Source organism: Zosterops lateralis (assembly GCF_965231275.1).
Source record: "Zosterops lateralis genome assembly, chromosome: 3".
Classification (NCBI taxonomy): domain Eukaryota; kingdom Metazoa; phylum Chordata; class Aves; order Passeriformes; family Zosteropidae; genus Zosterops; species Zosterops lateralis.
Window position 1 is genome coordinate 22,659,874 of NC_139764.1, and position 24,158 is coordinate 22,684,031.

The 24,158-nt window shown below is 43.6% G+C and overlaps 1 protein-coding gene across 1 annotated transcript; it reads left to right on the forward strand.

Annotated features, from left to right (window-relative positions):
* Positions 1–68: 68 nt before the first annotated feature.
* On the forward strand, positions 69–21,907 carry LOC310907782 (calpain-14-like). Its single transcript, XM_083858258.1, has 20 exons — positions 69–317; positions 2,513–2,582; positions 3,506–3,624; positions 4,221–4,357; positions 5,488–5,662; positions 6,367–6,432; positions 7,775–7,860; positions 9,110–9,184; positions 9,859–10,022; positions 10,712–10,875; positions 13,481–13,719; positions 14,254–14,290; positions 15,128–15,190; positions 16,793–16,850; positions 18,584–18,648; positions 19,087–19,155; positions 19,263–19,341; positions 20,434–20,550; positions 21,237–21,292; positions 21,592–21,907. Exons 1-20 carry the CDS (start codon positions 87–89, stop codon positions 21,616–21,618), a joined length of 2,097 nt encoding a protein of 698 aa, XP_083714384.1. The 5' UTR covers positions 69–86; the 3' UTR covers positions 21,619–21,907.
* The last annotated feature ends 2,251 nt before the right edge of the window (positions 21,908–24,158 follow it).

The following is a 24,158-nucleotide window of genomic DNA, read 5'->3' on the forward strand; positions in this document are numbered from 1 at the left end:
AGTTTCTGGCAGAATTGTGCAGTGTGAGATCCCTCCAGAATCCTCAGAGGAAAAAAAAAATTCCTGGTGTTATTGGAGACATCAGCATGCCTTTCCTGCTGTGCTTGAAAAAAAAGAAGTCACCTGAGCCTTTAGGCAGGAGTATCTTTCAAAGACATACCCCTCCTGTCCAGCAGAACTACCAGGCTTTGCTGGAGTCGTGCCTGAGGAACAAGCGCTTGTTCACAGACGACACCTTCCCTGCTCACATCAGCTCCATTGGAACAGGAGCACTGCTAAAGAAACTGCCCCAAAATTTACAGTGGAAGAGGCCACACGTAAGTGACTTTCAGTCAGTACTGTGTGTAAGAGGATGATTGCAGGTAATAGCCAGCAAATAGTTTTAGCATTGAGCACACAAATCTTAGACTTTAATTTAGGTGTGCTTTAATGTCTCCGGGGATTACATTTATTCCATCAGGTGTTGTTTTGGAAGCTGAGGTACACGGAGTCTCATAATTGCCTTTGAAGCATTTGTTGCCTAAAATCATAACCAGCCTTGATCAGTTTATATCCAGTTACACTTGGAGCAGGCAGGGGGGGGAGGTGAAGGAAGCAGGGAGAGTTGGTTTTCTTGGAGCTCACAGCTACAGTGATCGCACTGTGATTCTGTGGTGACAGGTGAGAGCCTTCTCCCCAGAGTTCAAGATCATGACCTTTTAGAAGATTTCTGAGTTTATAGACAGTTCTTAGCTGTGACCCCCCCCTCTCCCATAGACCTCATGCTGTTATGATGCTGGAAGTTGCTACTTTCCCAGACAGGGCAGGTGCCTTATCCTCTTGTTGGGCTGTTTTGTTGTTTTTGGGGTTTTTTTCCCTGCTTAACTGTTTGGTCTATTGTACTTGGAATAATCTTTCCCCAGCTCTCAAGGCTGAGCTTCTATCATTACCAGGAACTGAGCATCAGTCTGTGAGTTGTTTTTAGTTTTGGGGCCTTTGTTTTCTACTTGTGCTCACATTTCCAAGGCTTTTGCTGGAATTCCAGGCTTAAACTGAACATCACAACAAGAGACAGACACCCAGGTGCAAGGGGTGATCACAGAGCATGTTCTCCTAACAAAAGGGTAGATAACAAGTGTGGGAGGCCAGGACAGGGGCCTGGCACAGTTAGATAAGGCCTGTTACTAGCAAAGCCAGTTCTGCCCTTACTGAGCCACTGAGCAGAGAGTATTGACAATCAGATCCTCCTGAAAGCAATGTACAGAATTATGTGAGAACTTCAGAATTCCTTTGTCTGTAGGGAATTCTGCCAGGTAATATCAGATAGCATCTCCCAGCTAAGTTATTTTCTAGCTGTCATATTGTAAGAGTGTGGCAATTTGACAAAAATTGTCATATTTTGTGAGATTTAAACAATTTCCCAGAAGGGTTGAGTTTCTGCAAAAAGCAAAAAGGTCAGCATGAGTCCTGGCCTCTGCAAAGCCCTTCAAGTGTCTCTCCACCCCTCAGTTATTGGAATAGACTTGAAACCTCCTCTGCTTTCAGTGGAGTATTCTGTTGTTCTGCTATGATTGTTGGGGTGTCCCGTGTAGGTGCAGGAGTTGGACTTGATGATCCTGATGGGTCCCTTCCAACTCAGCATATTCTGTGATTCTAAAACTGCCAAACTTTCTGAGCAAAGACTCTCTGAGATTGGATGCTGTGCATCCTTCAGTCCCTCTGCTGCAGAGGAGATGCTGAGATTCTGCCATTCAGCCTGCAGGCTTGTAGCTTGCTGCATCTATGACTGATGGCCTGCAAACTGAACACCCAAACTCACCAAGGGCAGGGCTTGGTGTCTAATTACTGTGACTGTCTTCTCAGGTTTTGCTGTTTCTTTGCTACTGCCTGCAGGGGAAGCCAACAGTGTGAAACTTAGCTTGAGCAATTTCTGGGTCATTCGAGTGAAATGTAATTTTGACACTTAGGTTATTAATTTAACACCAGAGGCACTTGTGAAGGGAAAAAAATCACCACATTACTTCTCTCTGTACAAACCTATTCTTGTCACAGCAACAAGAATTCTGTAGCAGCCATCAGTCTGTAGCTCAATTGTCAGTCAAGCTGTGGAGATGTCAGCCAGGTTGGGTGAAAGTTTGAAGAGTTATGCTCTGCCCTCATAACCTCTTTTGGCTGGCACTTGTGTGGGGGAGTGGAACTGGCAGGTCTGAAGGGTTGTCTTTGCAGCATGGTGTCCATGGAAAGCCATGGTGATGCATCTGAGCACCTGTGACTTGTGCTGGAGACCAAATTAAATGTAGACCAAGCACAAATGTGTGCCCAGGTTGGTGTCAGGTTAGCCAGAGCACATAACAGTAGATTTATACCGAGCCAGAACAATGTCTGCTGGGACAAAGGACTCTCAGTTTTTTAAAAGCTTTAACTTTCAAGCTAAATCAGCTCATGTTACTGGCTTAACTCTCTCCTTCTTTTTTTTTTTTTTTTTTTTTTTTTTTTTTTTTTTTTTTTTTTTTTTTCATTTTATGCTTCCCAGGCTTTGCACAAAAGTCCCGTATTTTATGCTGCAAACAGAAAGCAGCTTGATCTCTGCCAAGGACTGGTGGGTAAGGAAACTCCTTTGTATAAATATCTAAGTATTCTTACACATAATGGCATTTTGCATGGAAGTTTGAATGTATAAAACTTGGCATAGTAATAGAAGGTATCCATCTCCTCTCTCCACTTGATATGGTGTGGATGAAGCAATCATTTACTGGCATAGGCTCAGTAAATAAGCTGGCCAGCTTAGAGGTGGGATTTGAGGCATAAGAGGCATCTCCACAAGCTGAAATCACCACTGTGTGTTGTTTCTGCCCATACTAATAGGAAGTGATCCTAGCTCTTACTGCTCTGTGGTGTTGCTGCTTGACAATTGAACAGAGACCACAGAAGGACTTCATATTTGTACCTAATGCTCAGTGTGAGTGTTTTCTCTTCTCAGCTTTACAGTTAGAAAAGTAATTTTATGCCCGTGTTGCCTAAAATAAAAGACTATATTACCATCTGAAAAACAGGTAGAGGTGGGACTAAATTAGTTTTTAAGTGCTTTATGTCCTTAAAACCAAAGTTTGCTGAGTACAGTCTTGCATGTGAGATCCAGTGGAAATTATTTTCTTTTCTGAAAAGAGAATGTTCTCAAAGAAAAGTGGAAAAGTTTTTTTTAATGGTGTGCCTTTATAGAGAACAGAAAAAACCCCCACACAATGTCAGTAAAACACAGAATGTTTCCATTGACAGTTATTGCTTGCTAAATTTCTTATTTAAACAAACAGTACCCAAATGAAAAGATCATGAGAGAACAATTATAAACCAATCATGGTTAAGTAAAGAACATGTCTGGATCATCTAATTTTGTACGTATGATTTGTTATAGTTGTAAAGACATAAGCACAACAGCTCTTCTACTGGGATCTTTGTGGTGTTGCTAAACTTGGCTGAGAGCTCTGACTTTTCAGCCAACTGCATGTGTCCGTTTGTCTTGGCACAGAGAACTGCTGGTTCCTGGCGGCCCTGGAAGCCCTGACGTTCCACCAGGACATCTTGGCTGCAGTTGTGCCACAAAACCAGAGCTTTGAGAGGAAATACGCGGGCATTTTCCACTTCCGGGTACAGCTGCTCCCCTAGATTGCAGGAGATCCTCAGATATCCTCTGCTGTGTTCTGTGTCACACCCTGAGATAATTTATACGTGGTTCCCTTTGGCCAGGGGCAAGTGGCCAGAGGGTATCCCAGTCTGGAGAGGAGCCCATCACTCCTCCCACCAAATAGTGCAGGCAGTGAATCAAATACAAGCCACTGAGGAAACACCTCTGCTTGGCTGCTCTCTCCAGCTGTGTCCTACCCATATTTTAACACAGAAAAAACTCTTTTTCAAGAGTGGCAGCAGTCAGCAGGACCTGAGCACATCAGGTCCAATCTTCCACGCCTTTGCCCACTTCTTGGTACAAGTCTGCAGTTAGGAATTCCCCAGAAATCTACCTGTGGCTAATTTCCCCTCTTACTCCTTTTACACCTGATACATGCTTTGTTTTCTCCTCTGGCCGGGTGGGGCTGAGCAGCTGGTTCTGTGTGTGAGTCAGCAAGTCCCACTGACCCACAGCAGCTTGTTCTGTGCCCACAGCTAGGCTATCTTGCCTTTCCTGTTTTTCCAAGGGGAGGTCCCCTCTCAAAGGGAAACATCAGCTCATTCCTTTCTCCTGACAGTTCTGGCACTTCGGGGAATGGGTTGACGTGGTGGTTGATGATCGCCTGCCGGTGAATGAGGCGGGGGAGCTGCTCTTTGTTTCCTCGGTGGATAAGAACGTGTTTTGGGGAGCCCTTCTGGAGAAGGCATATGCTAAGTAAGTGACTCATTTCAAGTTATGCAAATAGTCTCTCCGAAATATGTTGCTTGGTGCCTACGCAGTTTGTTCTTGTTTATAAATGCATCTCCTAGGCCTTGCTACATTTGGAGTGTAGTCGATGGCTCTCATCCTTCTATTATTACACATAAAAGCTGCCATTGCAGTATCTGTTATCAAACCAGGCCCTTGAGTTTAAATCCAAGGGTTTAGGTGTAAAAACAGCCCTGTTGTGGGGGATTGTCCTCTGAGTGTTATCATTGTTTGCAGTGTATTGGCTGAGGCTGATGCCTTCCTCATAAATACCACAGAGGAGTGGGACACCACAGATATATATTTTCAAATGTGAATGATTTCCAAAGCCTCCTTTAATGTATTATCAGTGTGAGAAACCTCCAAGGATTTTCATTTCGCAGGTCTGCTGAAGCACTGAGCTTTGTTTTGGTAGATGTTTTTGCTCTCAGGTCCCCAAAGCTGAGGCATGTGGCGAGTCATATCGCAGAGTGAGAACAGTGGCTTCTCTCCAGGGTGTTTTGTCTACAGTAGTAGTATCAGCACAAAGAAGAAAGCAGCAAGGCCTAACTGATGGAGTTTGTTAATATTTGGCTGAAATAATCTTTGCAGAGCAGAGAAAAATACTCTAGTTAACACTGAGAGAAAGATCACGCAAAGGTGAGAATGTTCAGTTATTTTCATTTAGTGTTAGCATTAGAATGAAAAGACTGGGCCAAGTTGCACTGGAGTGATAAAAAAAGATCAGATTGGAGACTGAACTCTCAAGACAGTGTCTCTCAAGGCACTATATCTTAGATACAGCACAGTGCCTGGTAGTAAATTCAGACAGCATTCTCTAAGGCAGAGTTATCAAAGAGTTGTGATGGACGTGTTCTCATTGCAGTGCAGTCATGGATGACAGCAAGTGAAGAGTCCTTTTCAGACTATGGTCAGTCTTGGAGGCAATTTTGTAGATTATCCTCTTCCCAAATGCCAAAAATTCCCTTAAAATTAAACATGAGTTACAGCCTTTGGCTTTTTGCACACTTTTTTTTTATGTTTTCATTGGCAAGCTGTTCTCAACCTGTCATCTGTGACTATAACCCAGAGAATATATTGATGTCTTTTTTTCCTAGACTCTATGGCTCCTATGAAGATCTGCAGATTGGGCAGGTTTCAGAAGCCTTGGTGGATTTTACAGGGGGTGTCAATACGAGGATCAAGCTTGCAGAAGCTCCTCCTGATCTGTGGGATATCCTGACAAGAGCCACCTACAGCAGATCTCTCATGGGCTGTCAGACACACTTAGGGGTGAGGATTGGAGTGACATCAAATGGTTTTACAGCTGAAAACCTTTCCAGACCCATTTCCCTCTGTTCAGCTGGTTTATTGTGACTCAAAAATGTATCAAAGCTGCTTCACCTGGATTTCTATAAAGTCGTGGATTGATGGATTGATTTGCTCATGGATTGATTTCCTGATGCTCTCAGCTCCCTATTGTTATGTTTAGAAACTGGTTTATCTATCAAAAAAACCCCTATTAAATAGAGACCTACTGCATTTTCCCATTTTTATTAAATAAATTTTCCATTTTTACAGATGGTGCAATGAGGTAGAGGCACACATGGAATAAAGTTATAGCTAAGGTAGAGAGCTGGGTCATTCAGAACATGAATTAAAGTCTTGGCTTCCAAGCTTTATGCCACCATCTCAGCTGTTGGGAAACTCTACTTTTCTGAAAATCAAAACCTAACTTCCTGGACTTCCTTTAAGTGAGATGGTCTCTAGCTGAAGATCCACAATTTAGGAAGGGCCATTAACAATTAACCATCCAATTCCAAGCATACTGCAAAACCTGGCTCTTAGGAGGTTCAATTTATTTATTTATTTCATTTTCAGTTCTTCATTTGCTTTGAAAGCCATTGCTTATAGGAGTACAGGTCTCTAGTATTGCTATATAAGTAGTGATAGAATAAAAGGTTTATTTTCCTTCTGTTTCTTTTTCTTGTATGCAGACAACAAAGGTCCTGAAGAATGGGCTTGTTGCTGGCCATGCCTACACAGTAACTGGTATTAGAAAGGTAAGTCCAGTCCAAATGTCCTGGGTCCAGGTTGGGACCTGGAATTGGGATATTAGCAATTTTTATTGCATTCATAGGTTCAACCATTGACCAGAGTGACTATAACATCTCCTCTCCAATACTCTTTTTGTAGTCTAAGGCTAAAAGAGACTGTGGGCTTTGTTAAGATTCACATTTTAAGTGTGTCCATTTGAATTTTAAGGCCTTGATGTGAAGGACAATAATTATAGATCAGTGTATCTCTAAGGGTGGGAATGATTCACAGGGCTCTGCTTAGACTGTTGCCTAGAAATGCATCTTAGCTGTTAAGAATGAAAGGACTGGCCTTTGGGACTGTTGGGAGGATATGCTGAAACCTGGGGACGTGCTTTTTACTTGGGATAAGAAGCCTTCCTCTAAAGCCAGTGGAGAGGCCATAGAGAAGTATGGATGTAAAGGCCAAAATGTGAAAAACTGCAGATAGAAATGTGAGTCAGGGGTGGAGTAGGGGAACTGAATTGTGCTCCTGTGCAGACAGTGCACGGGGACCCCACTAATCTGCAGAACAATTGCTGGGAGTCCCCTTAGGATATTTGTCTAGATGTAACGGACTCGAAATAATATGTCCCAAAGAGTAAGAGCTTTTTCCTCCTGAGTTTGTGGATGACTGTCTTGTCCAGCTTCAAGAGGAGGTTGACAAGGATGGCAAAGACTGTGTAGAGCTTTCAACATTTTGGTGAAAACATGTTCAGTACCTATAGCAAGAGATACTAGGAATGGCAGAAGAGATGAGCTGGATGAGGCACATCTGTGTCTCCCACAGGAGGAGCAGGAGGAGTTTATGTGTGGAGTTTTTCGACAATGTGTCTGTCAGTCTGGCTCCTCTGAGGAGATGAAGAGCCAGGCAGTCCAAAGGGACTGACCAAGCATGTGGAAACAGTGTGAAGTCAGCTGTTCTGCTGTGTGCTGCCAACAAAGTCCCTGACTGGCCTGGCTCCCTCTCCTCCCACCATGGCACCCCAGTTCAGGAGGCATTAGTCTGTGTGGTCACCCAGGAGGGTTGCACTGGGGTAGGGCTTGGCTTTCACTTGAATACAAAATGAGCACATGTTGGAAAGGAAGAGGAATGTACAGTCAAGCCTTTAGGTTAGGAATCTGTCATGTCTCTGGTTTCAGTTTAGAAGCACCTTAATCTCTTTGTTGCTGGCATTTAGAGTTGCATGTTCAAAGATTTTTATCATCACACTTGCTGGCATCTATGAGAACAAGCAAAATCGTTGTTAGTATCTGACGTAGTACAATGATATAAACCAGATGAGAACTGCTGAGACTTTGGTAAGCACAGTGTTACTATTTTCTGCAGGTGACCTGTCAATATGGACCAGAAAACTTAGTGAGACTGAGAAATCCATGGGGAAAAATTGAATGGAAAGGGGACTGGAGTGACAGGTGAGTTTAAAAAAGGAAAGGTGTGACACTGAGTGGCAGAAAGGTTTCTTGGAGGAAAGATGCTGCCATCTTCAGGCATGAATTAATGTTGAGGGCAGCAGTAAGGTAACTGTTGCTTGCACAGACCTTCTGGTGTCAAAGCAATGACTCCATAGATTTATGTCCAACAGACAGTGCTGCTGTACCTGGCCTTGCTTCACATATGCAGCCTCAATCAGATCAGTTCTACTTTTTCTTTCACTAAATGCCAGAGTAAACATAATATGAGCATGAGATGCTGACCACCTTGCTGTGATGTAGAGAACATGCAAAGGGACAGATAGCTGTGCAGGAGGCTTTAAAAAACCATTAAATGACACAGTCATCTATCATGGGAGGGCTCAGGAAAAATCTTCCACAGGCTGCAAGGTGTTGGAATTGGGTAAGTAGGAAGGAGTCCTCTGTCCTGGCTGCTCAGGGAAATACAGTTGAGCATGAGATCAGAGGAAGCAATTAGTGAGGTAAATGGGCTCTATATTTGCATCTACCTGATTTTTATATTTTTTTATTTGGGACCCATGAAAGACAGTGGTTTTCATTCTAGACCATGGGCAACTGTAAACTTGTGTCCTATTCCTCTTCAAAGTGGAGCATGTTTCTTGCTTCCAAGCTTCACTTCATTCTCTGCACAGGCTGTTTGCTGGGGCTCGGGGCATAGGAAGGAGGGAAGAGTACAGAGGTCATTGGGAATGTGAATGGCTTTCACCTTGTCTGCAGAGCAGTAACTTCTCTGATGCGTGTCTGTCACATAATGACAACACACCAGCTGTTCTGTTGAAGAGCATAATGAGCAACATACTGCAGGCCTGCCTTTGAAACGACTCCCAGCTGCCTCTTGTGCTGTCCTAGTCATTCATTCATTATGCCAAACACTCTTCCTATTATGTCTCCTTTGACAGAAAATTAACCAACAAAGCAGGTCTAGATTTTTATATTTTAAGTACTTGGAAGCTGTTTGTTCAAGTGAAGGGACTGACTGACGGAAACAGAACATTTCTGGCTTCTGCTGGCAAAAACTGGAGCTGTGTACCTACATCTCATGGGACCCAGGGTGGTCATGGGGAGTCTTGTGTGGCTGAAGGCATAGTGGGGGATAAGCATGGAGATGTGTCGAAACAGGGATTTGGGCTCCTTTTATAGAGGAAGGTTACGTCCTCTGCCTTGAATCTGTGGCCACATTTGGTTACTCACCTCATGTTTTTCCCCTTAGCTCTTACAAGTGGGAGCTGCTGAGCCCGAAGGAGAAGATTCTGCTGAGGAAAAAGAAGGAGGATGGAGAATTCTGGTAATGGCACAGTCTTGCTTCTCCCCTCTCTGGCAGTAGCCCTGGGGCTGCACTCGGGACTGAAGCAGCGCATTGCCACTTAGGCCAAGGTGTAGGTGATGAGCTTTATAGCAGCCTGTGCTCCTCTCAGCTTGATCCTGTGAGAAGCAGTGGCTGTGCAGACATGGGATGCACTGTTCTTCATTGCAGGAGTGAGGGAGAAACAGGATATTGCTAGGTCTCTTGGGACTATTAGAGATATTGGAGATAAAGGGCAGCCCCAGGAGCTTCTGTCCTACTTTTTTTTTTTTTTTTTTTTTTTTTTTTTTTTTTTTTTTTTTTAGCTTCGGGAAGCTCTTGTATGCCTGTTTGCCTGCGGTTTCTCCACAGCTTTTGCCACGAGGTGGCAATGTTGCCGCCCTTGTCATTCCACTGCACTCTCTTTGCTGGCAAGATTATTTTATTCTCTGTTCTGCTATCCTTTGCTGAAGTTTTAGTCGTGCATTAGCTACTCCTAGATGCTGCTGTGGAAGCAGACGCTCTCTTCTTTACTGCCTAATAAAATATGAGCATTACCATATGTAACACAGAATGGTGTGGCTTCGAAGTTCCCTGCTCCCTTTTCTTTTCATTTTATGAGCCATATGGACTAAACTAAACTGCTGACAAGATGTCTCTTGGCACTCTTTTCCCAGGATGTCTCTGCGAGATTTTAAGATTCATTTTGTAGATCTGGTGATCTGTAAATTAACTCCAGACCTGATGAGCCAGGAAGATGGGAAAAAGTGGATGTACTCCTTGAAGAGTGGGAGATGGGTTAAAGGAAGTACAGCAGGAGGAAGTCTGGGATTCTGTAATGGTGAGGGGTGCTCTTTTGCATAACTCTGACTTTAGATGCTCTGCTCACTCAGTTAACAGCTCCTTATAACCTCTTAACATAAAATTGATAACAGAAACATGTGCTTCCTGTTTAAGCCTCTGCACAAACATGAGAAATAAGCAGCTGAAAGACTTTGACTGGCTTCTGCTATCACAGAAGATGCACTGCTTGCAAACATAGGGCAGTGGGCTGATTATAGCATGAAATAAGCTTTTGGATCCCAGAATCAATTGCCAGCACCGATCTGCTCTAGGGCATTAAACTTGTCTGTTAAAATTTGCATCCTCAGCACCTCCAGGGAATGTGTTTTAAGTAAAATGAATTAAACAGTCAGAGGCTCAGGTCTTCTGGAAGCAGAGAAGGTGGAGTCTAAAGTCAGCTAGCCCATACACCAGGGGTGAGAGATGAATAGTGATACATTTATAAACAAAATGAGCTCTTAGCTGTATGTAAGCAGAAGTATAATTCCTTGTTCCTGGGTCTTTCTCCTGTCTTAAATAGTAATGGCACTGCTGTATGTGTAAACTGCACCTTAAAAATTCTTGTGGGGTCTGGATATCCAGACAACGTGTGATATATTCAGTCCAATGCCAGGCATCATGTGAGCAGCTGGCAATCAATTTTGTGATGGAAAAATGACATCAGAATGTTTTTCTTCTTTTACTTAGGCAACTTTTGGATGAACCCTCAGTACTGGCTGAATGTGTTGCCAGTTGAAGACAGTAAGAAAAGCCCAAGTACGTGCAATGTGGTTATATCCCTCATGCAGAAACACAGCACCAAACACCGGAACCGAGCCCCTCACCTTTTCATTGGATTTTTACTCTATAAGGTGCAAAGAATTGCTATGATTTTCTTGCTCTCACCAAACAGAAGTACTTCCAGAGCCTGTAGATTGTAGTGCTCTGCAGGCCAAGAGTTTTTGTTGTGTGCAGGGTGATTTCTGCTCTTTCCTCATGCCTGTGCCCAGTCTCCCCACACATCAGGGCTAGGCTCCTTTGGACTCTGTGCCCCCCTTGCTGCCTCTCCAGCATGCTGTGGGTCACTCTGCAGAGGTGATTTATTTTGCTGCCTCTGAAGTTATGTGCAATAGCTGGAAGAGGGTGCCAGGAGTCCCCTTACTTTGGGGCAAGAAGAGCTCTGCCCTCAGGTTATTTCCAACCATGGTAAAATTGTGCCTAAAACGTATTCCTACTATGATGTGGCAGCTGCTCGTGTGTGCATACTGCTAGCTCCCTGTGTGTCCAGAGGTAAATGGATATCACTAGGAGTGAGAGTTTCCTACCTTCAGTTCTCTGCTTATCTGAGTACCTGGAGAGCCACTCTTCTCCCTTGAACAGAGCCACAGGTCTTGTTGCTCTGTGAGCTTGTACAGTTATGGAGAGGTGACTGTGGGGAAGGGCTTTTGGGTGGAGGGACTCAGGTTTCTGAAGGCAAAGACCCCGTACAGATGTATGTGTAGCTGCTTTGCTTCCCAGGAATGACTTGGCTGTGTTTTGTGAGACACAGAGGTCCTGACTGACCTGTGCTCTGTTTCTCTTCTTCCTGCAGGTTGGCCTACAGGTGAGTCCCCTATCACCACTGCTGGCTGTTGTCTGGAGGACCTGGGCTGGTGCAGCTGTTAAGACAATGCTGAATGTGTGGTGTGTTTGCCTTTGTTCTTTGGCTGACAGTGAATGACAGTATTTGAATTCAGTGAGGCACCACAGCAAGGCACTACTAATGCAGAACTATCCTCTGACTCTACTGAAAAGCAGCCATATCAGGAGAGCTTATTTGCCTTGAGAGGGGGCATTAGTTGTTCAGCTCCTGTTCTGGGTCTTCAAAGGTATTAGAAGTAACATCAACCTTTACCTGATGAGCACTTCATCCCTGCTGCAGTTGTGGGATGGTGCCCCAATTCTTGGCTGTGTTGTGGGAGTCAGAGCTGCCTTTCTGCTGCCTTCCAGCCTTGGCATGAGGTGGGAAAAGAGCCTGTGCCCCGTGCAAGGAAAAGATCTCCCAGGGAGCTCGGGTTCTTGGCTGTCTGATGGTACAATGTTTTCAGCTTCTTCAGGTCATTTCTGCAGGTCTTTCTAGCATTTTCTTTATCCAAGAGCCTTTGAGGCTAAGAAAGGGCCATGGAAGTTAAATCCTGTGTAAGTCCTGATTTTGGTCCTGATCTCAGAGGGCTATTTAAAACAGGAAAATATTTAGCTCATTTTGTCTTTAAAGGGGATATCTTCCACTCTGTTACTAATGAAATGGGAGTACACCTCTTAAATGAGAACTTGGGCTGGCAAAGAACGAGTTTGAGTATATGGTTAGGTAGCACAATTGTGTTCCTAGTTACTGTGGACTCAGCATGGTAACCATGAGGTAAGATGCCACTCCTTCCTGAGTGAAGTTGAAATATCTTGGGCACTAGCAGGGTTACCTTCCAGGTAAATTTTCTGGCACAGGGGGTCTGAGTGTGGTCCTAGCACACCTGAGTGGGAATGGTGGCAGCCAGGACTTCAATTTCAGGTTCACATTGGTTGCCAAGATCAATACAGAGAGATGGCAAGCTGAGAGCATCTAAGGTATTGGAATTGCTGTCAACAGAGTATTGACTGGAATATAAAACTTTGAATTTAACATAAGGGGCATCAGGAGGAGTAACCCTGAACCCTTCATAAGAAAGATTGCTCTATTAGTAAGAAAAATACTGGCAAAGGAAGAGGAATAGCATCTTCCCATGAGGCTGCAGAGTAAAATGGCTAAATGTTTTGAGGAACAGCCAAGATCAGAAGGTGACAGTAGTTTTAGCTAGCAGGATTATTTATTGGGCTTGTGTACTGGGCACTCAGTGGCATTAAAATTAGTTCCATGTTGCCTGGATCAACACTTTATCCGTCATCCTGTGGCAGAAAAGGGCCTGCAGAGCAAAGAGTGCCAGACAGATCAAGGACACTTGCATGAAGTCAGGACAAGGGCTTAGGTTACTTGTGCAGTATGCTCAAATCACAGGTGTTCTGAAAAAGCCTCTGCTATCAGATCTCTAGTGAAAAGGACATGCTGGGGACAAAGTAGGTAGTCCCTGTGGGAAAAGAGGTGCTTTGGCTAGTGAATGGCTGTCTCTACAGCAGTTCCTGCCTGCAGTCATTTTGGCCCATATGGCAAAGACTTCTGCAGAAGCCATGTTGACAGGAACAGCTTCTCATCCCCAGTTCTTGCTGCTGTTCCTTACAAGTAGTGTAAGTGTAAGGGGTTTTTTTTAAGTTGCAGAAAGCCCAGTTTTGTCATATTAGTATTGGACAAGGGTGCTGCATAGTGAGGACTGCCATGTCCTGGGAAGAGACTGAGTCCTTTGGGCTCTGTTACCTGCTGTAGATCAGGCTGAGTTGTGAAGGCAGGCCGGCTGTGCCCTGCTTGTGAATCCTCCACTTGCCTTTTGTCCATGTGTTCAGCTGGGGCAGAACACCATTCCCTTACCTTTCTTCCCTGAACAGTACCAGGAGAGCAACAGAAAGCTGCCCCCAGGTTTCTTCACCCGACATCAGCCTGTGAACAGACACCAGGTTTTCCTTGATGAGCGGGAAGTGACTCACGACTTCCATCTGGAGCCTTGTGTCTACGTGATTGTCCCATCCACCCTGGAGCCTCAGCAAGAGTCCGAGTTCATCCTGCGGGTCTTTTCCAGGAAGCACGTTCTTCGGTGAGATGGGGCTGCCCCTCTGTCAGCACCTAATTCCCTGGGAAGGTCTGGTGCTTCTAGTCTAAAGACTTAATTCTACAAAAAGTAGCACAATCAGAGAAGCTGGCTCTGGATTTCTTGGATTTCTCCTGCCATTGGATTTTCAGTGGTTGAAGCACTGTTTTTGGCCTTATCCTTTCAAAAAAGGCTGAGATAGGCTCACACAATCCTTGCAGTGGGCTCATGTTTGAGACTGTGAGAAGGATAAGAGCTCTTTAGCTTTGTAGCTCCATTAGTTTGCCAGGAACTCCCTGCTGGCAATGCTAGGATGGTTGCTTATACAGAAATGGTGCTTTTGGTACTTCAAATGCCAGCAGCTTTTGGGGTCCTGTATGGATGAGGCCTTGCCTTACTGCAGCTGTAACACCAGATAATAAAACACACAGCAAGAGCAGGTTGGGGCCCCCTCTGGGGAAGGGGAAATGACACCTGTGGTGAGACAAACACACAACTCTGGGATATGTCTTTAATGTGTCTGCTTTTTTGCATCTCCAGGGAAATGGGTGGGAACACAAGCTTCACCCTCTCTAAGGTGAGTGAGAGGTCTGTGGTTCAATCTACAGCTCTGAATGTTGGGTTTTTACTGTTGCTCTGCCCTAGGGGAGAGGCTGAGTGAGAATGTCAATGCTTGTGTTGCAGCAGTTGAAAGCACAGATTGGGTTTATAGACAGAATTCTTTGGACCAAGGGGACAGATGCAATCAAATATGGGGGACAGGCAAAGCTTTAGACGGTTTAATTGCCCTTTTTGCAAACATCTTTTAATGACACCATTTTACTTGCTGTGCAGTCTTTCCTGTTCATGGCTTTCTTGGATACTCATGGTCCATTCTTGCAATTCTTCCTGTCCTTTTCAAGCCTTGAACATTTTGAAGACATTATGGGACCTTAGCAGTGTTATTCTCATGCAATGGCCTAAAGGTCATTTCCAAAAGAACTAGTCTCAGTGGCAGTGCATGCACATCTGCAGCTTGTGCTAGAGAATTTAAAGCAAAATCTGTTCTCCTGGCATAAAAAAGGCCTTCACTTCTTTCATCTCCTCCATTGGGCTGTATAAAGAAGAACAGTGAGCCTTCTCTCTTCTTGGCACAGAGTGAGCCCCATGCTTTCCACAGCTTGGGGTGGGGTGAGGGGAATGTTTCTCCTCACTAAATGTTATCTGAGTATTTCTCTCCAAGAAATAGAAGTTCTGTGACATAGGGAGGAATCTTAACAGTGGGCTGTGTTAGTGATGTAGCTCCAATTGCAGTGGTGGGCAGAGGGTGGAAAGGGCAGGGAATGGAATGCCATTCTGGGAAAGCATCTTTAATAACTTGGTTGACAATATTTTTCTTCTACAAGTTAATGATTTTTTCTTTATACATTCAAAGGAAATTGTTGATAGGTATGAAGGCAGGATTTGGGAGGATTTCTTCACAAAGCATTTTGAACAGGTAATGGCTTGTGTGAGTAAACTCCTCCTGAGCTGTTATGTTGCTCTGTGAAAATAAAAGCATGTGCATGTTCAAGGGAGGTCTGTGGATGTGTGGGGAGCAGAGAGGGGCTGTGGAGAGGAGGTTGGACTCTGTACAGTGATGATCCATGCAGCAGATTTGCCTGTGAAGCTTAGCAGTGTGATAGCATTGGAACAGGCACACTCCTCTGCACAACAGGGTGTCAATGCCTGGAACTGAATGTGAATGCGACAGCATCAAGAGGCTCAAGAGATATTAGCAAACTGATGGGCAGAAAGTCCAGAAACAAATGCTAAAGGACTGAGCAGGGGTGTACCCTCTCAGATCACTTTTCCAACAGGGAAACAGCAGAATGGACTACAGAAGCTGATCAGGCTCATGTGCTCTCCCTAAACATTAATTCCTGTTGCCTGTATTGGGGAGAAAATGATGGGCTGTGTGGATCCATCCTACCTTTTGGGGCATTCTTATATTCATTGGGGAAAGTTACCTATTAGAGAACACCCCTGAAATATTGAACCTTGTCTCATACATATTTCATCACAGTTGGATGGCAACTAACCCGCTTTAAGAGCTGAAATAGATATTGGGTGTCCTATCATTTTTTCCCCCTAATTTTCCTGGTGAAATATGATATTTACTGTGAAAGGTTATTTTTAGTGATTTCTCTGGCCTAATTTGGGATGGAGCTGACCATTGGGGATCCCACTGGCTGTGGCGAGGGATGCAAATGTTTAACCTTTCAGAAGAGGTCACTGCATTTATTTAGCATCATACCCTGTATTTGACAAACACAATTTCACAAAAACAAATTTGCACGTTTAATAGGAATATTTTGAAGAAAGCTGTTGCTAAAACCAAGGAATGCTTTCACTTTTTGCCTATTGTTTAAGATTTTGGTTTTGAGGATGGCGTGGCTTTGATGTGCTAGAAATTGCCACATACTGTGAAGTGCTGGTCCTTTGCTGTCAGGATGTCCAAGTACACCCAGAGGCAGAGGCAGTTACTGCCATTTCTGAAGGCTTTACCCTGGCATGTCTCAATGATCAGAAAACAGGTTTGTTTTTTTTTTTGAAGAGTGACATTTAAAAAAATCCTCCAAACAAACAATCGTCACAGCTTCTAGAAAATCTGTAAACTTTAGTATGACAAGGGGGAGCGGGAGTCTCTGCTTTGAAAAGTTTGGGGAGAAGTATTCCAAAGTTTCCTTTTTTTTTGTTTGTTTGCTTGTTTGTTAATGATAAAAGGGGAATGTTTGAAGCAGGTCTCTTGATAGTGTGCTTAATGGGACAGATGGCACCTGGGCTGAAAGGTTAACAGTCTGCATCCTCACTCAGTGGAAATTTGCACTACTGCATTGATCTGTGTAGAGCCCTGAAAACAGCCCAGGGCACACTGCAGCTCTTGCAGGCTCAAAATCTTGTCATATTCAAAGGGAGTCTTTTCTATTGATTTCCACTGTGGCTGGAGTGGGGCCAGAAAAGCAGAGAATGAAGATGGGACATGCTGGGAAAACAAAAGAGGGAGAAAAGTGATTTAATACTTAGGAAAAAAATACTAAAATTCTCTTTTATATCACAGAATCCTGAAATAAATGCTGTTCAGCTCCAGAGGATCTTGAATAATATATCTTGGAGAAGTAAGTGCTGAGAAATAATGTTTCTGTAAAATAAGCCCTCTCAGATAAAAGCCTCAGCTCCTGTATCTATGTCTTGAATTCTGGGAAGAGAAGCTGGCTTCAGTCTGACTGAACTGACTCTTCTGATGCCATGTTAGATTTCCAGAGCAAATGATTTGCTGAGGTGTGAATCAACATGGCAGAAATGTTATAAGCAGAACTAATCTAGTTTGAATTTCAACAACTGAAAGAATGAGGGGGGAGAACAAGCATGGATGCAGATTCTTAACTTGGCCTCCAAACCCAGCTTGACCTCAGCTTTGCTTCTGAAACTGTATCACATCTCACCCTGTGCCACTGCAGCAGTCTGAGCAGCACCAAACTAGAAGATGTGGAAAGCCTGGTCTGTAGGAATGTGTGTGGTGGAGGACGGTCTTGTTTTCACTTGCATGTGCCTGGCCCATGCTGCTGTTTCTATTTACTCTTCCCTGCTGTCCTTGCACAGGGTTGCTCCTTGCTCTGTGTTTGGGGGACAGGATGAGGTACAGGTGGCCCTGTAACCCATGCTTGTGAGAGCCAGGTGAGCCCTGAGCTTGTCTCTCTCATGTGTGATATCCACTCTGTGAGGGCAGCCCAGAGCACTCCACAAGCTCATAATTTGGTCTTTGGTAAGAAATAGCACTACCTGGAGAGCAGTCAGGCATTGCAGTGGCTGTTTTCTCTGAACAATGACAATGAAATGACAGATGTAATGATGAATCCAGATTTTCTTCCCAGTTTCTTCATTGGTAACAATCAATATGCAACATAGAAAATACTCCATCCAGCCATTACAGGCAGCAAAGAAGATGAACAAAAGACTGATGTGATGCCTTTTCCACTTGAACTGAATTTGATATTACTCTCTTTTCTACAAAGGTGGACAAGGATAATTGTGTCTTTGTGAACTGACCTACCAGGCATTGTCTTATCTGTGAGAAAACTATATTGAACAGGGACTCTTTACTTTTCATAAGTTATTGATTTTAAGACAACAGTTTTAAAATCTTCACAGAATTTGATTCATATTTACTAAACAGGGAATTACAATATGAAACTTATTAAAGCATCTTGATTTCCTGCAGAGAAGGGATTGGTGAGTTATGATTCTGTCCCTTACTCTGTGGAAGGTACAGACCACCTGTAATCATGATTTGCAGTGAGATTAGAGCCTATTTCTGTTATTCTTCATGTAACTTATATATGAACCAGGAATGCTAAGCTTTGAGGCAGCATCATGTTTTCAGCAGTGCCTGTACTTTTAATTATATTAACAGAGCTGGCAGTGTATCTGTGAAAGAGAGAGAGATGCTTAGTACAAGGGTTTCAATTAATCTGCAGTGCTGTTCCCCAAAGCTCTTCAGGTCAAGTGACTTTGCTCAAGGTCATGCAGTAAATTCTGTTTGGGATTAGAGCTCTGGATGTCCTTTTCCTTCCATTTTCTCTAATAGCTGGAGATAGTGTACCATATTTCATTCTCTATTACATGCCTGCAGGGAGCTCATATTGGATTTTTTGAGACTAGTAGAATCCATCCTGTTGCCTCATATTTTTATCATCATAAATGATACATCTTCTCAAGTGGGTGTAAAGTTTCACAAAGGCTTTGGAGCCTGAGCCCTCTCAAGTAAGGGGGAATTTTGTGAGAGGCCACTTTTATGGGAGATGTCCAATGACTCTCCAAAACATTTTTTTTTTCCTCTCTCTCTCTCCAGATTTCCAGAGTTTTCGCCTGAATTTCAGCCTGGATTCCTGCCAGGGTATCTTGGCACTCCTGGATGTATCCTTGTCATGAGTGATACTTCTGACTCATATAATACTTTACCAGAGCATTGTTTTTTTAGGCCATACTGGGTGTTACTATGATTTCTTTACCACCAGGACATGGCCCTGCTTATTGAACTTCTCACCCTCCATAATAACAATTCAACCGTGACAGAATGGAGCTGGTTTGGGAAAGGGTTGATTCCTGCTGCCTCTAAAATCAGCAGCCAGGTTTCCATTGACTTTAGTGGGAGGAGGATCAGGCCTATAAACAGGCACCTGGACTAAGAAATCATTATCTTCATATTATAATTACATGGATATTAGAGTGCCTGCAAGTTTTTGGGTTGTTTGGTTTGGGTTTTTTTTTTATTATTTTTTCATTTTTTAATATATGTAATGGGTGCTTTCTAATGTTTAATTGAAATGTTTTGACCTTAATTCTTCCACTAAGCTGAATGCCACTGGCACACTGAGTATCCAGGAATTCAGAGTCCTGTGGAAAAGGCTCCTTTTCTATTTGGTATGACAGTAATTTCTATGCCCCCTTTCAATGTCTCCCTGCTCACAATGTAATCTGTTGGGTTTTGGGTGGTTTGGTTTGTTTAAAAGTGCTCCCTTGCCCCACAGGAAGTTTTCCAGAAGAGAGACACCAACAGATCAGGAAAGCTTGACCTTGTGGAACTGCATGCAGCTGTACAGGAGACAGGTGAGCCCACAGAGTATTTTAGCAAGACTCATCTTCTTGCTCATGAAAGCTGAAAAAAATCAGAGGGCTGGGAAACATCTTGATAACTGTGTGTAAAGCCCAGGAGGAGTGGAAAACATTATAGTTTGCATGGCCTTGTCTATCTCTTTTTCCTTCTTTAGCTGGGTAAACACATCTGAAAATTATTTTGCCATGGGACGGGTTGCCCACTCTTTTCTCAGTATGGTCTCACACTGTGAGTTGTCTGAAACAGAAGTGTCTGCCTATTTCAGACCCAATTTTTAAATCCCTTCCTGTGTCTTGGTAATTGAATTTTAAAAGATTATGTGGGGCTGTGGGGATGCAGGAAGCCAGATCTAGCTCCTGTTAAATTGCTGCCTGTGCTGAAAGCGACAGCTCAAGGACCAAATGTGGAAGTGTGGGACTTGCACGGAGGCTGTATTGGTGCCAGACTTCACCAGTGCAGTGTCTGAGGCTTCATCTAGAAATGGAAGATAATCCATATGGGTCCAAATACTGGACCGAGCTCTGTTGCTATTGCTGGGCGTTGTGTGGGGGCTGGAGCTCAGTCTTGTAGCTTCCTTTGCATGTTTACACCTTAAATATCATTCCTCTTTTTGGTGCATGTTCACCCAGTTCATATGAGTCACTGAAAACACAGTGAGAAACCCAGGCAGACCTCTACTAAAGCAAACTAAAATCCCAGGCCATGAATAGGGAATGTTTTTGTTCCTTGCAAATGCTTCTGCTGCTTGACATTGGGACTGATGCTTTCTGTATGAGCTTCCTCTGGATTTTCTTTTTCATCTCCTTTCCTACCCTCTTGGGAATATTGCTCTTAAAGCCAGCTGCTGCTATTACCCTCATATCCCATGAGCAAAAGAGGTCTATTGGTATTTTTTTCCAGCTCTGGAAGGACTGTAAGTATAGAGGAGCAGACCTGAACCCTTTTAAATTTGAAGAAGATATCTTCATGTACAGATCTTATTTGAAAGAAAAGCTTGAAAAACAAAGCTGCTGGAGAAAGGATGAAGACCACTCAGTTGTGTCATCTCATTCTGTTTTCCTTTTTTTCTCCCCCATTTTGTGTAGGCATTTCACTCAGCAATGAAGTCTGTAATTTGATGGCAATCAGATATGGTGACCCTGACTTACAGATCAGTTTTGAGAGCTTTGTTTGCTTCATGCTTCGAGTGGAGATCATGGGAGGTGAGGCTGGCGCTCTGTGTCTGGCCAGGCAGGCTGGGCTGCCAGCTGAGCCATGGCCCTCTGATGTTGTTCCCACTAGCAGTGGTAAGGTCAGAATTGCAGGACTGGATTTCTGAATAAAGCAAGAATAATCAGTTTAAAGCAAGGGAGAGATACAGAGGAAGCCAAGCGCTCTCTTTATGTCCCCACCAGTCCTTTCCTACAGACATCCAAGCTGTACATATCAGAGTGATTTAGCTCTCTGCACATTTGCACCTGCCTTCTGTAGGAACAGGTAGGCAAATTGCAGATGAAAACTATGTTTTCCATGAAAAAGACAGCCTTGAAATACACCTTTTCCAGGAAGAAGAAAGCTTTGGTGGATTGCAGTTTGATGATGAGACAGCTGATACTCAGATCATGCTGTAGATACTTAGCACATGTCTCATAATTGTAGTGGGTAAGGTTGGGACCACCAGCATTTTGAGGTTTTACAGGTGGATGGGCAGACAGTAACATGCCTGACTTTTTTCAGCTGCTCCAAGTGTTCCAGCCTTCAGGGATCTCCCAGGGACAGAACAGGGAAGCTCACAGGCACTTGAGAATAGTCTACAAACTCTGCCTTTGGGGTTTTTGCCCAGACAGTACCTTGGCTGTGGTGATCTCTTGGCTATCAAGTTAATGCTCCTCATTTACTTCTTTTGCAGAGGCCTTTCGCAACTTAACACAAGATGGCAAAGGGATTTATCTCCGGGAATCTGAGGTAAAGCCCATCCCCTGACTGTCAGATGCAGGCCCCTTTGTTGCACATGGCACTGTGTGTTTTATTCTGTAGCCTTAGAAAAGGTATCTTCTTCTCAAGGCCTTCTCAACTGGCCACTTACAGGGCAGGTCACAAACAACAAGGAGGTTCAGGCTTCTAAGTCTTCTGCTTTATTATGGCTTCTATTTCTTCTGGAGGCAGAATATCTCCAATGCCCCATAGTCCATCCCAGGTGAGAGTATGGCAGAGCTCTCACAAAAGGTGGATTATTTCAACCCCCTTTGCATATTATTTTACAGTGGATGATGATGACGCTTTATTCCTGAAGCAATGCTGTGGAGGAGAAGACAACCAAACCTGTACCAGGACAAGGAAGGCTGCATTGTTTCAGCCTTTTACTTCGTATGAAGTCTTTCCCTCAAGCAGACTTAACCTGATAACCACAGATTTGGTGAACTGAAGTTTTGCTAATTAATGTATTTATTTTGAGTCCTATTTCACTTCAGACAACCCTACTGAGGAGAGACCATTGGATACCAACCACCACAAGTGCAGAGTGTGAAACCCCAGAGCATGGTAGCTGAGTTATTAGGGTCCCCTACATCATGCTGATGTAATGCTGCTATTATAGGCACACATTTGGCAGTGCCCAGAGGCTGTGCTTGGAGATGGGGCTCTTGAGTCTGGGAGGGAAATGGGCCCCTGTACTGAGTAACTTGTCACCTGATAGAGAGATCCCAGTTCTGTGGCTGCTAGCCCATGGTAGAGAACTGGAATCTGTATGCTTCTGGGATAGAGGGGGTGGAGACTCGCAGAATGTATGAATGCTGTTCCCTAGCCCTGACTTGGAAAGGTAATTTGCAAGCATTCAAACCATCTCTTTTGCTTTTATAAGTTAACATAGCCCTATTGAAGTGACCCTAATTTGATTTGACCAAGTGATGAGCTGAGTCTCCAGCTGTTCGTTGTATGATGATTGTGTATTTATTTCAGAAAGGCAGTGGGTTTTCTCTGCAGATTGTAAAATACAGTACAGTGAAAAGTAAACTGATTCCATATTAAGTCACTAGGGACTGGCAGGGAATGAATGTTCTCAGTAGGGTGATACAGGAGCTGTTGGATAAAACATTTGGATATTTATTTTATATAGGGCAAGTGCGTGTGTAGGTAAATGTAGGTTGTAGCTAATTAAATAGTGCGACCTGGGTGCGTGGCTGTGAACAGTGTTAGAGAACATGGTATAAGTGAGATTAGTCACGTCAAAATTCATACATAGATACGTCTATCTATAGGATACTTTTGCACTTTCTTACCATTCATTTATTTGGGCTGGAAATTTCTAATAGTGCTAAGTGCCTTTACAGGTTGCTGCTTTGATTTTTTTTTTTTCTTTTTTTCTTTTTTTCTTTTTTGCATTCCTGCAGACAGCTCAATTGAAGCTCTTTTACAGTGCACAGCCTAGTCTGAGTCTGGGTGCTAAATGAAACAGAGCTCCAATGGAAATGAACAAATAATGACAGCCCATACTCTTAATACCTTTGTAGGAAGGAGTTATATTAAGCTTGCATAGACAGCCTTCCCTCTGGCTTTTTGTGACTTTTTAGGTGCTTAATCTCATAAATATTTTTTCAGAGTGCATGTGAGATTCAGGAATGAGGTGGACTGTGGATAAGAAAGTAAACATGGGCATGACTGAGCTCAGGGATGTGCTCACCACTGCACTGAGGCCTGAGCAATAGCATAAGCATATTTATAGAGGAACTCCTTTGCATATAATGTTCCCAGTCAGGAGGCATTAAACAGTAAAAACAACAGCATGCACTTTATTCCCCAGAACAGTCTGTTTTTAAGCCCTATCATTTTCATCCTGTTTTTATGAGAAAACTGTTAGAACAGATAAATAGATGGCTGTGTTGGTACTTGTTTAATACAGATGATATATCTATCATCTATTGGGAGCGACCTACTGTGGAGTCACAGGGTTGAGGTCTGTAAAGCAGAGCAGGTTGGAGGGAGCAGGGACACCCGGGGCCCCTGGAGCAGCCAAGGGCTCCTTGTCCTGCCAGGCTCCTGAGGAGGCTCCATCAGCAGCTCCCCTCTCAATGCATGTCTCTGTTTCCTTTTGTGACTCGCAGCTGAACATGATGGTGCAAACTAAATTAGCCTGATTTAATTTGCACTCAACTCAGCAGGGGATGTTATAAACAATGATTTACTGTGTGCAGGAGCAGTGCTGGAAGAACCAAAAACGTTGATTGAGGGAGCGTAGGTCTCGCTTTTCTCAGTGTGTTTTGAGAAGGATGGTCCCTGGCACCCATGGGAATGTCCAGGGGGATCTGTGTGGGTGCAGAGTGTTCACAGCAGGCTCTGTTGGACATGATGGGAGGGAAATCTGTCAGCCTCAGGTGGGTTTGTTGCAGATTTAAGGCTGGGAGTGTGCTGGACGTAGCTCCGCCACAGGCTGTGTGCAAAACTGGTGCAGGACACCCAGTTTCAAATTGCAGTTCATTTTAATGTTGTACACATTGTTTTTTTCTATCAGATTTTGTACTTATTTACTTCACACCTCTTTAATGCAGAGCAATGTAATTGCAGGGAGATTATTTTGCTATTGATTACTTGATCCAGGAAAGAAACAGAATTCATCCATGCCATGAATCACTAAGCATTTGCAGCAATAAACTTTATTGAGCCATGTGACTTGCTGTTACAGAATTGTAAAGAATGCTTTACTGGAATGATTATACCAAACCATGTACAATTCAAACTGAATTATCTGGCTCACAATAAAATGTTTTTGGCAAGGTCACCTACTTGGACACTGTGAAGCTTTTATATTGCTAACAGAATAATGTTTTCTGGGCCA

Excerpts from the sequence above, each read along its gene's own strand:
- LOC310907782 (XM_083858258.1), top strand. The coding sequence starts at position 87 with ATGCCTTTCCTGCTGTGCTTGAAAAAAAAGAAGTCACCTGAGCCTTTA. Across the intron at positions 318-2,512 it reads TACAGTGGAAGAGGCCACAC|GCTTTGCACAAAAGTCCCGT; the intron begins GTAAGTGACTTT and ends TATGCTTCCCAG. Across the intron at positions 5,663-6,366 it reads GCTGTCAGACACACTTAGGG|ACAACAAAGGTCCTGAAGAA; the intron begins GTGAGGATTGGA and ends TCTTGTATGCAG.